The 13062-nt window shown below is 43.8% G+C and overlaps 1 protein-coding gene across 3 annotated transcripts in view; it reads right to left on the reverse strand.

Annotated features, from left to right (window-relative positions):
• Positions 1-111: 111 nt before the first annotated feature.
• Positions 112-13062, reverse strand: part of SSH1 (slingshot protein phosphatase 1) — a 62101-nt gene continuing 49150 nt past the window's right edge. For all 3 annotated transcript variants that reach the window (XM_073312365.1, XM_073312366.1, XM_073312367.1), the window contains 5 exons: positions 12944-12990; positions 11409-11555; positions 9302-9502; positions 7644-8265; positions 112-7117 (listed from right to left, as the gene is read on the reverse strand). In XM_073312365.1, coding sequence (XP_073168466.1) covers positions 5846-7117; positions 7644-8265; positions 9302-9502; positions 11409-11555; positions 12944-12990 — 2289 coding nt within the window. In that variant the 3' untranslated portion in view covers positions 112-5845. The remainder of the gene's footprint in view (positions 7118-7643; positions 8266-9301; positions 9503-11408; positions 11556-12943; positions 12991-13062) is intronic.

The following is a 13062-nucleotide window of genomic DNA, read 5'->3' on the forward strand; positions in this document are numbered from 1 at the left end:
TACACAACGTTCGGAGGCTTGCACTGGCCAGTCATCTGCTTTGAAATGCTGATCACAAGCTGACTATGCGTATGGACGTTACTCAAGAGATAGTGGAAACCTCACTTGTAAAGAAAAAAATGTTTATTTTCCTCACAAGAAGCACATGTAACATACAGTACACTTTTACCAACAAAAGTAAAAAAAAAAAAAAAAAGTGCATTATGCATCCCCTACTGCAAATGTACAGTACAAAAGATACTGCATATTTAAATATAAAAACCAGAATCAAGAAATACAATGAAATAAAAAGAACACTGTTATCATAAGAGTACAGCAATGTACTGAAACAGCGACTGGTTATTCACCCATTCATTCATGTCCGCAGCTTATCTAACAAGGGTGGTAACTATTCATGGGCCCTAGGTCAAGTCTCAGGCAAGGAGAGCAGACCAAAGTCTGTGACATGAAGGGGCATATTATTTAGTTAAAGAACACACTGAGAAATGATGACCAAAATGGTGCTATTTCTAAAACAAGGAACAAAAAAAGCATACGCTGGAAATAAGGTGCCAGTCTGTGCATTTCAGATTTGATGTTGGAGTGTTCCTTGGCTTAGATCATGCCTGTAACTCTTCCAAGTGTAACGATGGCCTTCCATCTTTGGAATGTCTTGTCAAGCCCTCCCTTGCCTGCACTGTCTGCAGCAATGCAGAGATAAATCATAAGCGATGAGGCCAGGGCAACGGAAGCTGGAATTTATGTGGGATCCATTTACAAAGCCCATCGTTTTACCCATACACATAACAAAGGAAAACTGATTAGCAGTTCTGAGATCAGGGACCATCAGAGTTATACAGGAATCATACACGCAAATAGTAATGGTCTTACTTACACTGAAACATCAAAGCACCAAGACAAAACAGCAAAACAGCAGCGTTTACCAGCTCAGCATAAATACACAGTATTTGTAAACTATTATTAAGGCACTCAATTGTAAAAGAACAATTACAATACATAGGAGAGAAAGAAAACAACTATATTTTCATGCATCGAGACTAACAACCCTGCAAGCACTGCAGTTTTTGGCTACAAAAACTTTGAATTGGCATGCTATAGCCTCTACGCATATATTGACTTAAAAAAAATTAAAAATAAACTACATGTATCAACAGTATTGTGTTGCACTAAGCAGCAATGGATCTTCAAGTTTGATAAGCTACATTATGTGTGTGGTGACACAGTTATGTTCCACAAAATAACGGAGTCTGTGTGATTTTTTTTTCCAATCACAATATGGGCATTGTAGTCAACTGAAAACTAAACTACCACAGCAGTAGTTTGTATGTAGCAGAGTTTGGCAGGTCATAGAAGAAGAAAACAGGAAGGAAATAGGTTTGTTCACTTGTATTGTTAAAACAACTTGGACATTTTCAGAAGTTCTTCAAGTCTAAGCACCTGTTAAGCTTCTCTCTTAGTACAAGCTACAATGGGTTGGCCAACAAATGTCAAATTGGGCATACGTGGCAATGACCTTGTGAACAAAGGCAATGTGTATTAATATACTGCAGTGTCTTACTGCCTGGGGTTGGTTCCCTACTGGCAGTTAGTGCTGTGAAAAGTGCATGTCCCCACCCCAAGAAAATAGATAGAATTGCAGCTCACTGGCAGTGGGGATGGGAACAGTAGGTGTTAAGGCCTCACAAGGCAGCAGCCAACTCACAGGTGCAAAACAACCTGCAGAAACAAATGGCCACATCTGTGTGTGTCACTCCTGCCATTCTTGGAAACAGGCAATTACACAGGGGATTTTCAGAAGCACTCATCATTGGCCTGCCTCTACGCCCATTGAAATCAACAGTTAAGACTCCCATTGACTTCAGTGGGAGCAATTAGACCAGAGATCGGCACTTTTAACAATCCTCGTCTAACCTAGCCCATGTGTTGTATGCACACATGCGTGATCTGCACACACAACTGGGAGAATTACAAATATCACCACACTCACTTCTTTTTGCATGCAAAATTTGGACCTAAGTGACCATCTCTCCACAAGAGAAGCACAAGATCTTGCTTAATAACATGTGGAGTCCTAGCCATGAGGAGTTAACTATCTGCTTTATCCTACAGTGACACTATTAGGGATCCTTTAGGGTTATCTGGATAAAGAGGGCTAGCAAAAATCCACAGGAAAATAGAAATTAAATAAAATAACTAGGTCAAATTCTGCCTTGCAGATCCAGCTTCAATGGAACAGCATGGGTGTAAATAAGGGCAGTCTTTGTCCAACTGTGTCAGATGGGAAAGGGCCTCTCCTCGGGAAAGAAGACTGTCAGTGTGAACAGGTGCACAAATTTGCAGACAGGAAGAATCCAAACAACTGTGCAACTGGCTTTAGCACAATGTTGTGGTTTGGATGGAGTTGGTGAACAGATTAACAGCTTTCAAAAATACCTTAGCTGATAATTTCAGCATGGGCTAATAGGCTCTGAAGAAACCCTTTGCCGCCATGCAATAATCAAGCACAGTGCTATGGCTTTAGCCATGCTCACAACCACCCCTCCTTCCCAATCCATCTTTTACAAATAAAACCTAAGTAAGAACAACTAAAAGACAAGTAATAAAAATATATGGAATACACTACAGTAGATATGGACCTGGAAACGCACCCATGATGCTTTGACATTAGGCACATAATAACAACATTAATATTTTAGATATACCACCACACCCCAGATACAGCGAAACTGAAATGTCACAACTGGGGAGGGAAGGGGGGCATGCGTCAGTGAATTCACAGTGTATTGAAGTGATCTAGTCAGTATTGATTTCCAAGATGCACAAAAGGGTGGGTTCAGTGAAAAGAACCACACCAAGAACCAACGACAATCACAGCATCAAAGGAAGTGTCCATGCTAAATCCACTTCTGAAGGTTTATAGCCAGACAATAACACAAACATTGCAGCTAAGGGAAGGTCCAACTCTAACAATGACATCAGTTTCCCGACACTAGAAAACGTGGATTACAAAATATTTCACGTCCTCTGAGATATTGCCGTTGTGTGCCTTGCTTAAGAAGCTTTTGCTTCTTTCGCACATGAAATGGCAAATTTGCCATATGCTCAAGATGTATATATATTTTTGACCCCTCTATCAAAAGATAAATATTTATCTACTGCTTCCCAGCCCATATTTCTCCTGTTTTTAGTACAAAATTGGGGGAGTTACTGAAAAAAAAAAAAAAAAGGAATCCTTGGTATTCTAAACGGTGGAAACCAAGGGACACTTCCCAAATGGGTACTCAAACATTTTAAATGGCAGGTTGTAGGATCTGCTGTTCAAAGTTGCACTCTTCACTTTCCATCCCCATCTGAAAGACTTTATCCAGCAACGGCTCTGCAAACGCAGATTTTTAAAAACAGCTCAGACTCACATGGACCTGGTTGTTAAAACCACGGACCACAACAAATCCATAATTTGTTGTCACCACACTTTAAATTTCACTGTGACACCAAAGTTAGTCTAACACATGGAATTCAGGCATTTTTGAAAATTTAGGAGCCTAAGTCCCATTTTTAAAAGCGCTTAAGTCACTTAAGTCTAAATCCAACTGATACGCAATGGGACTCAGACTCCTCAGTGACTGAGGCACTTTTGAAAATTATATCCTTAATTTGGCAAAAATGTATCTCCCAGAGTTTTGGAGGTTTTTTTAAATGTGTTTTTTCTACCAGGCTGGCAAATGCATTCTACCACAATGTGTTACACACCCCAGAGGCAAAGGGCCTCCTTTGAGGCACGTTGCACCTGGCAGGGGCGGGAAGTCAATGGTACAACAGTGTTTATCTGAAATCGTTCTGTAATAAACGGTCACTGGGTGTGACGACAACGACCCACAAATGAATATGGGGCTGGTTACCATGATGCTGGGAGTGCTCCTTTGTTGAGGGACAGCATTTTAGGGCTAACCTGGGTTATCTGTGTGTCCAACCGGCCTATCTCTGGAAGTGGCTCAAGCAGATTTCTTATAATCTCACTCATTCATTTTGATCATCCCCATTTTTACTTGAATTCTGTTTCATCATCAAGGGCTGAATCCTGAGGTCTGTGCCCAAGATTATACAGCCCCCGCCCCCTCGCCTGAATGAGAACTAAGTGGAAATGGAGTGTTTCTGAGTTGGCCATAAACCTCCAACAGAAACTAGTACCAAGCAGCTGATGAAAAAAGAACGGCCTATAAAGCCAATGGCTCTGCTCTAAGAGGTAATCCTGCACAACTGAAGCCACTGACTTCAGAGGGTATAGGACTGAGCCCTAAATGCCTTACCATATCAGAAATCTAGCTAGCAGTACCATGTAGAAGACTTAATGATTGTTTAACACTATGGAAACTAACCTAGCTCTCCACTTTTCCTTCCTTTCTGAGATATTGCAATATTCCATTTAGGCTAGGCTAGTGAAACTACTGCCTCCTCCTTGCACTGGCCCCAAACTCTGCCCTTGGATGGGTGTGTAAGATCAGGGAAGCCCAGGGGAGCACCACACGTTCACCCGAGAGCAGAATTTGCACTTCTGTTGTCATCAGGAGGAGACCATCACTGAAATTAACCTGTGCATCCCAGACAATATGTACTATAAACGAACAAGAGCAGGAATACTCATCCTCCCGCACTGCTTCCGGATGATGAAAAAATAAACCCTTTGGATGTTACTCAATGTGGGGACTTCTAAAAAGCTTCAGAGCTCAGTGACAACCATACACCTTCCTGAGATAACCTGCTGCTGCTTTGCATTTCTGCTGCAAACTCCAGGATGCAAGAAATGTTCTACCAAATAAACTAACTTATCATCTCCCCAGGTTTCAAACGTACAGAATGACAATAAAGCCTGCCCTCCGTAGGATGAGACAGGTCAGTCGTCTTTTCATCTGCAATGCATGCCATCAACAGTCTGATAAAGCAGGGCTTCCAAAACACAAGTGCTACACCACTGACTCCAGCATCACACACATTTCACAATGGTTCATGGTCACCTACTGGCCAGGCTTGTCATTATTACTGGGATAACTATAAAACCACAACAAGAGCAACAATACCTGAAGAACAAGACATTTCTCCACTTTAACAGAAACCTTGAAAACACACAACCTAGATGACATTCTGTTATTAACACAAGACACTGTGACAGCTAACCCTGATTATACAGTAAAGAGGAACTATCGGGTCAGCAGATCACGCAGTCAATAAAACAACAGCTCTACACTTTTTCACTTGACTTCATAGTTAGAGTTACTCAGTACAGTAAAGCCTACACCTCAACACTCTTTTGGATCTTTACAGTTGATGTCGTAGGAATGCTTTTCAAAAAACTTTAAATATCCTGGAATAAGCCTTAAAAAAATCAACACAGAAATCAGCAAGAACAGAGGTAGAGTTTATGTTGCCATCTACAGGTTTTTCCACAAGTGGCTGTTTAAACTAGAGACTTGTGCTATGTTTGTTTTGCAAAATAAAAAAAAATTTAAAATGCCATGACTTTTGTTGAGACTTTGAAACAATATTTTCAGCATTTTTTTACACTATATATATTTTAACACAACTATACTTGGCAAACAGTACTGGGAATATTGTCCTATAGGAACAGTAGGCAGTTCACACACCACGTCCTCTTCCAAGCCATGCAATGTTTTTTTTCACTGTGCCATTCACCCATGTCAGTTATGTCCCTCTTTCTCCCCACTTACTGCACAAGGAAGGGGGTAAAGACGTGGCATCAGCTGAACTATTTTGTTTCAGATGATAAAATGGCATTGGGTTCAGGCAATAAATGCTGATTTTAAAAAAACAACACATACACCAGAACGTGTCAACTTTTGCCCTTCCAAAGTGTGCTCTTCAAGTTTCCTGTGGCTGAATTTGCTAGCAGTTTGGAGCTTACGTCCACACTCCTCAGAGAGGATTGTGACTCACAAAGCATGGAAGACTCACTCAATTTGGCCTCTTTTGAGTTCATTACTGTTGACACGTCCATGTCACTCGATAAGTCCTCGGAGGACAAGTTAAGACACCCTAGCTTGGCAAGAGAATTGGATCTCTTCAGAGGGGAAGAAACAGTCAAACCAGCAAGTCGTAGCCTGGTTTCGATTTCCTGAGTACGTTGTTTTACCAGGCCAGGTTTCCCATGCACACTGTGTATGCTGTCGCTACTAGAACTGCGTGTCAAGTTGGAACTCCTGGAAGATGATGGCGTATAGCATATGGTCTTCAGAAAGTCCTTTGTGTAACTGCTCATGTGTTCTAGCCTGCACAGGACAGGTGTGGAGGTTTTCTGAGAGAGTCCCTGTAAGGGGTTTTTGGCCTCTAACTTCTCCACATCATTCTCTCTGGATATTAAAGGTGCTGGACCCAGAAGAGATACTGGGCCTCGGTGCAAAGCCAAATCTTGGTTTTCCTCTGGTATACTAACATCAATTCTGCTCAGGGAGCTCTCTCTTACCAGTGACGAGGATTCTGATGGCACACTCTTCAGACGCTCCAGTTCTTTGGTATGCTTCCTAACTAAACCAGCTTTTTGAAGCTGAATAAGAGATTCTTGATGCTGCATCAAATAACTGTTTGTGGTTGGCTTTTCCAGATCTTTACTAAACAGCAAGTACTTCAGGTCCTTCGTTGGTTTGACATCTTTTCTGGATGGAGACTCTTCCTTCATCGCTTCTGTATTCAGAGGGCTCTTCTCACAGTGGGAATTTCTCCTGGCAAGCAGTGCTTTGACAGATGTTTTTGGTGCATCTTTTGGCTTTTCAGAAATATTGCAATGCTGATCCACCACGGATTTGCAGGTGCCACCTTCCAAAACACTAGTTCCCTGCAGCAATGGAGGCAAGACATCATTTTTAGCCCTGATTACTTCCTCAGCCTGCGACTTGCTAGGCATTTGGTCCAACAAGTTAGAAGTCACATGGGAGAGGAGCGAAGGCTGAGTGCAGATTGTAGAACTGCAGCATGCGGCAGCTGGATTCAGCGTTTCACACTGCTCCCCAGAGGCTTCAGCGGATGCACTGGCTGAGGAATACATGCAGTCAGTGCATGACTGGTAGGAAGGCTTGACCTTACTGAGGATTCCAAATATGGCATCGCGCTATAAAAGGAAAGAATAGGCAATAAGAAGTCAGACAAACAATTTGGTGTGGATGCAGAATAGCAGAGTCAGGTTAGTTTAAAACAAGACAAATTTGCAGATTGAAAGGGAAGACACAGAACAATAGGAAACATTTTATTTATAAGGACTCCAAGGGACTTTAAAGGAAGCCCCTCTCCATTACTGCTGAAGTCTGGTCTCAGCAGTGGGAGTCAAGCCACGAGGATTCCCAGCTGACAGTGTTGGAGGAAACCAACCATTTCAAGTGATGGTCAAGAAAGGCGGCTCCCCTGAGAGGTTTATAGCATGTTCACGTAGCTGCATGCTCTCTTTGGTGGCTGGCTCCACACAAGCAAAGCGATGTTCAGAAGCACTTCTACAAGGAAAGGCTCAGCATGGAGACAGGTGCTACTACAGGAGCCTTCACTTCCAAACCAAATTACATCATACTCTTAGGACGTGGAGAGTTGTCTCATGCACACGGTGTCGGGTGTTACTAATCATCTACGTTTAAGCCCATACGCACCTCGAACTCCTCTGGGCAGCTCCTCTTGCTGTTGTTGTTATTCAAGTTCTCTCTGTTCAGTAAGTTCTCCTCCTTGTGCACAGACAAGCGCCGCTTCCACCTCTCCACGGGATTTTCCTCCCTGATGCTTTCCTTTCCCGGATCCGTCTGGCTGGGCACACTCCTCCCCTTTGGCATGCTGGACTCCAACTTCTTCACTTCCTTCTCACAGAAACTTCTCAGCTCTGCCAATGGTTCCACTTTGTCCTTAGCCTTCATTGTCTCTGCCACAGCCTCAGGAGGGATTGGGGGAGGCTGATCCACCAGCAAATTGGCCTGCTCCGAAAGTACGTCTCGCTCCAGATCCTCCACCTGGAAAAATATTTCCCTGTCACCAGGCAGCTTGTTCTCCAGCAGCGAGTCAGACAGGCGTCGGAAGCAGTAGTGAAACCCCCCGGCCTCCATATTGGCTCTGTTGTCCAAGTACGTGGACTGTGAAGGTGCGTCCAGGTCAGATAGGCGGTTTTCTAGATCGATGTCTAAGCTATCGAGCAGGAAGTCACTGGGCCCCGTAGAATCATCTGCATTCTGGGGTAGATTGCTCTTTGCTTGCTGCTTCCACAGCTTGTTATGACGCTGTTTGCTGGGGAGAAAAATAAAAGGCACAAATTACTACAATCAAACACTCAGCAGCTGTTGTATGTAAATGCATCACAGTGCCCTGCCCCATACAAGTCACGCCCCTCAGAAACCTTTGGAGGAAACATGCAATCCCAGCAGATCACCCACTACAGAGGACAGTGGCAACACAGGGCAGAGGAGCAGGATGTATGAAGCAGTCAGGCTCTGGTCTAAACAAGGGAACAAATGGCTGGGTCATTATGTAAGATTCAAGGGAAGAAAAACAACAGCAACCAAAGTCCTCAAGAATCAGGTAACTGTGATTTAAATGGCATTGATCACATCCGTAGTTAGCTGTGATGGAAATGAAGGCGATATGCACATAATGAAGAAACAGAAACAAAGTCCCCCAGAAATTATGCAGCAGCTGAAAGCATCCGGATCAAGTGCACACAAAACATGTACCAGAGTCACTCGAGTATAACTTAAACAAGATGCTCAGCAACAACCAACTAAGGGCCGAATCCAGTTGTTCTCGCTCAGAAAGACTTCCTCAACTTCAGGACTTTGTCCTATGTATGTCTATGCAGCCTCAGGAACTCAGCCAGCTCCAGGCATGGGAGCCCAGCCACCCAATGAGCTCGCTGGGCCCAATACCCCTTACTCAGTCATTGTGCTCCTTGAGTGGACAGAAGAGCCAACAGATCACCATTTAAGCCTTGTAGCAACAGTAGCACAGTGGCACCTCGATGTGTTTGTTCCATGGCAGCAGCTGCGCCAGACCGCTTCCTGTAGCAGCCCTGGCTGCAACCCGCGCCTGAAACAGCTACTAAAACATTGACCAAAAACTGCCTTCTCTTCCCGTTTTTCACAAAATTGTGTCCCCCCTTTCCAAGCAACTCTGATAATTTTTAACTTATTTGCCCAGCATAGGCCCCACATGCGCGTACACACAACTGCAAATTGCTAATCCTGCTTTGTGAGACATCCTACTCTGCAACAGATGAGCTCTTTTCGTTTCCTTGCAAGTCACCTTCTCATTCCACCCATCACCTTACCTTGCATCTAAAATCCCTTCATATTCCAGCAGCTGTTTCATGAAGCCTGCATTTGGTCTTGCAATGCTGCGTTTTTGCTTCACGTAATTATAGGCTTTTTCCAAAGACCAGCCAAATTCCTTCATTGCATAGGCTATAACTGTAGAGGCAGACCGGCTAACACCCATTTTGCAGTGTACCAGACACTTAGAGTGATTTTTCCTAGAGAGGAAGGCAAAAAATAAGAAAAACTATATCTCAAATCCTTTTGTTTATTAAGTTTTACTATCACAGGTTTATATGGTGCATGGATGGTCATTTGTTCACCTTACCGAGCCAACGTCACAGCTCAGAGGGAGTTAATTGGTTTGGGTTAAATGGTCCAAGAAAATAAACTCTCAAGGAAAGTTAGAATTTGGAGAAGTGTGACACCCCCTAACCACTCTCCTCTCACGCCAACCACACTGCTATTTCAGATACTATCCAAAGCTCCCTTTATCTGCATGTCCCTGTCTTTGGAGATGTGGACCGAACAGGCGTGGTGGGTTCCCTACCAAACCCCCCTGCACTGTTCACTGCACATTAGGGCTTCTGTATCACCTATGCCCTGGAGGGTGGAGTGACTGAATGAAAATCACAGAGCAAGAAGTCTCACAAATAAAGAGGCTTCCTCAGAGAGGTTGGTGCAATCCGAAGAGCAAGTAACAGGGTTGGAGGCCCAGCGGGGCCTGGCAAGAAGGCCCTTATGCCAGGTCCCCATCTTCAAAGGTGGAGGCAAGGCAACTGAATGATGGATCACACATGGGAATAAATGTCTCCTGCTATGTATTTATGAACCTCAACGCCTATTACATCACCTGACAGAATTGTGCCACAATCTGTCAGGGATGGGACCTCCACAGCTTCAGATGCAGTTCCTTACTTTTTGAGCCCATTATTAATCCTGGCATTGTGGCTGATGGACAAAATCAAATTCAATCACTAGTTACACCCCTGCAACCCTAATGATTTGGTCCTTACTTAGGGCAGGATTTGGCCGATTAATGAAAGACGCCAAATTAACCAGGTGTCACTGTCCAGCTACCCCATGCAGATCCGAATGAAGAAAAGCCCATCAAGTTACAAGCCACACGCTGAAACCTCAGCAGAATGTGAGTGGTTCATGTCACTAACTGTTGCTGGGAGCCATTGCTCTGCTTATTCTATCACAGACAAAATTCAAGGATTTCAAAATGTTTTACTTCATCAGAAGGACCCTTAGGGGCTCTTGAATCTTTTAGGGCATTAGGTGCAAACACAAACAGAATGTAGCTTCATTACTGGAAACAAACAAACATTCTGTTTTTAAAAAGGGAAACAAAAAAGCAAGTTGAACAAGGCGCCGAAGATAAAATCTCAGCACGATTGTGACTGGTTGTGAAGGGGTTAATGATTAACCACTGACGGGAACAGACGTGGTATTTGGGCATTCCAGGGGCCGGAGGGAACTCCCTTTTCAAAGGCCTTTGCCAGAGCAGGGATCCCAGAAACCTCTTCAGCGCCTCACAAAGAGCCCAGCAATTAAGCAGCAAAGGGACAGCTACTTAATTGGCTTGGTAGAGCTACTTAACTGACATGGCAGTAAAGGCACTGAATGAGTTATTGTGCCAAACCTAGGGACAGCGAGCTGGGAGCGCGAAGGAGTCCAGTGGAACTGGCTGCTGAGGATAGAGTCAAAGCCAGAACAGATGCATGGACACTGTTCAGGACTTCTCCGAAAGCAATGAGTTTCCAGTACTAGACAGCAGGGTGGTTACTTCCCTATTGAATACACTTCTCATTGCACTTGCCCTGAAATGGGAACCACAGCTCTGTGACAAACAGGGAATTCAGAGGGAGGCAGGTTTCAAAAAGCTTCTGCAAATGGTTCCATATCGTTTGCTGAAATGCTATTCAGCAGCATACCGAGGGCACAACACTATCCTTACAATAGCCACGGTACTGGTGAGGGAGCTCCCTCGCCCCCTGCTGGAGAAAGCGCCTCAGTGTCATGCAAGGACTCGACATCACTCCACAGATTCCAATGACAGGTTCTTATCCCGACCTCCGATGTCCCCAAGCACTGACTCGCTCATCTCCATCCACTTACTTGGCTTTATTTATGAAATGATATGCCTCATTCCAGTGAGCCAGGAGGTCTGTCGTCTCCTCGTCATACACCCGGATATTATGATACGCGAACAGACCAGGAAAAAAATTATCGATCTCCCTGGTGACATTTAAAATGTAGTAGACGCTGCAGGATGCAAAAGGAAACAAAGGCAGAGAGTTTACTTATCACAGCCCTGGAAGGGGAACTGGAATTCATGTGATAAACCATACACAACCCAGTGTAACATGGGTGCTCTTACTGCATGGGACTATCAGCAGCCCTTAGATCAGCTCTAAGCCCTCCGCTTCCGATTAAATCAGCTGGAGTTCTACATGTGAGGGACTAGCTGAATCGAGCCCCCAGCTCATCTCTCTCTACTATTATGGTCCCATGTAAAGATGGAGAACAGAGGAAAAATGACTTGCCCACTCTACCAATGGGGAAGCTGAGGGAGAGAGAGGTGCCGAAACTTGATCCAAGTCTCTCAATGAATCAACGGCAGTGCTAGGAAAAGAACCCGGGAGTCCTGATTCTCAAACTTGTGCTTTCGTAACAAGCTCATCCTTTCTTCCTTCTTCCAACCAGAAATATGAAATGAAAGTTGCATCATTTTACTCTACTTCTGCAGGATATAACAGCAGGATTTTTATAATACAATTGGCGTATACTGGGAGAGAATGCATGCCCATATTAAGTTATTATTTCATATAATTCAGACAAATCAATAGCACATGATATTTATTCAAGGATTTGTCCAGCTTTGACTTTTAAAAATAGATTTCAAGGATACCATCACTACAGATCAAAGGATTAATGTGCTAGTTGTTTTACTTATTCAAAAGTGTTCAGACATCTGTTCCCAAGGACTACCATTTAAACATCTTTATTCCTGCTGTTGAGCAATAACTTTTCAGAGTCTCATTATAGGGGCTGACATGTGTCCTGGGCAAGCAGCAAGTATTTATACACAAAATTCCCATTGGCCTAAAACACGTAAAGCAAATAAAGCCAAGAAGTGATGTCGTGATGAGAGTTCACTGACACATACGACTGCAGCCACCTGTCTGCACTAGTGGAATGGAGAACAATTCACACAACTCTGCTCATCTCCAGGCAGTTTTTCACCATTTGGATAAGAGCTTTACCCCAAATACTGTAATGCGTAATCTTCTGAAGTATTTGGGAATTCACACCTCAGACAACAATAAGCTTGCTCAGTATTAACTAGACTCCTATAGAGGATTTGTCTTCCCTAGATCTCAAGGCACTTTACAAATGAGGATAAATATTATCTCCATTGTACAGGTGGGAAAACTGAGATAGAAAGAGAGGAACCATCTGGTCCAAGGTCACTACTGAGAACAGAAGGCAAGTGTCCCAATCCTGTGCCCTATCCACTGAAGTATGGCCTGCACGTATCATATTTCATTTCACAGGACACCCGAACATGCAACTGAAAACAAGTGATTTGAGGATTTAAGAGTCTAATGTGTAACAGCCGACATTAAGTAGCGGAAAGGGCCAGTACTCACCCCGAGCCTTGAAGCTCTTCCAGGTTGGAGGCATTCCACTCAGACCCCTAGGATACAAGTCACACACACACAGAGTAAGCCTTGGTTCTGCTGGGCACTGTACAGTCACTGATCAAACA

Source organism: Lepidochelys kempii, chromosome 15 (assembly GCF_965140265.1).
Source record: "Lepidochelys kempii isolate rLepKem1 chromosome 15, rLepKem1.hap2, whole genome shotgun sequence".
NCBI lineage: Eukaryota > Metazoa > Chordata > Testudines > Cheloniidae > Lepidochelys > Lepidochelys kempii.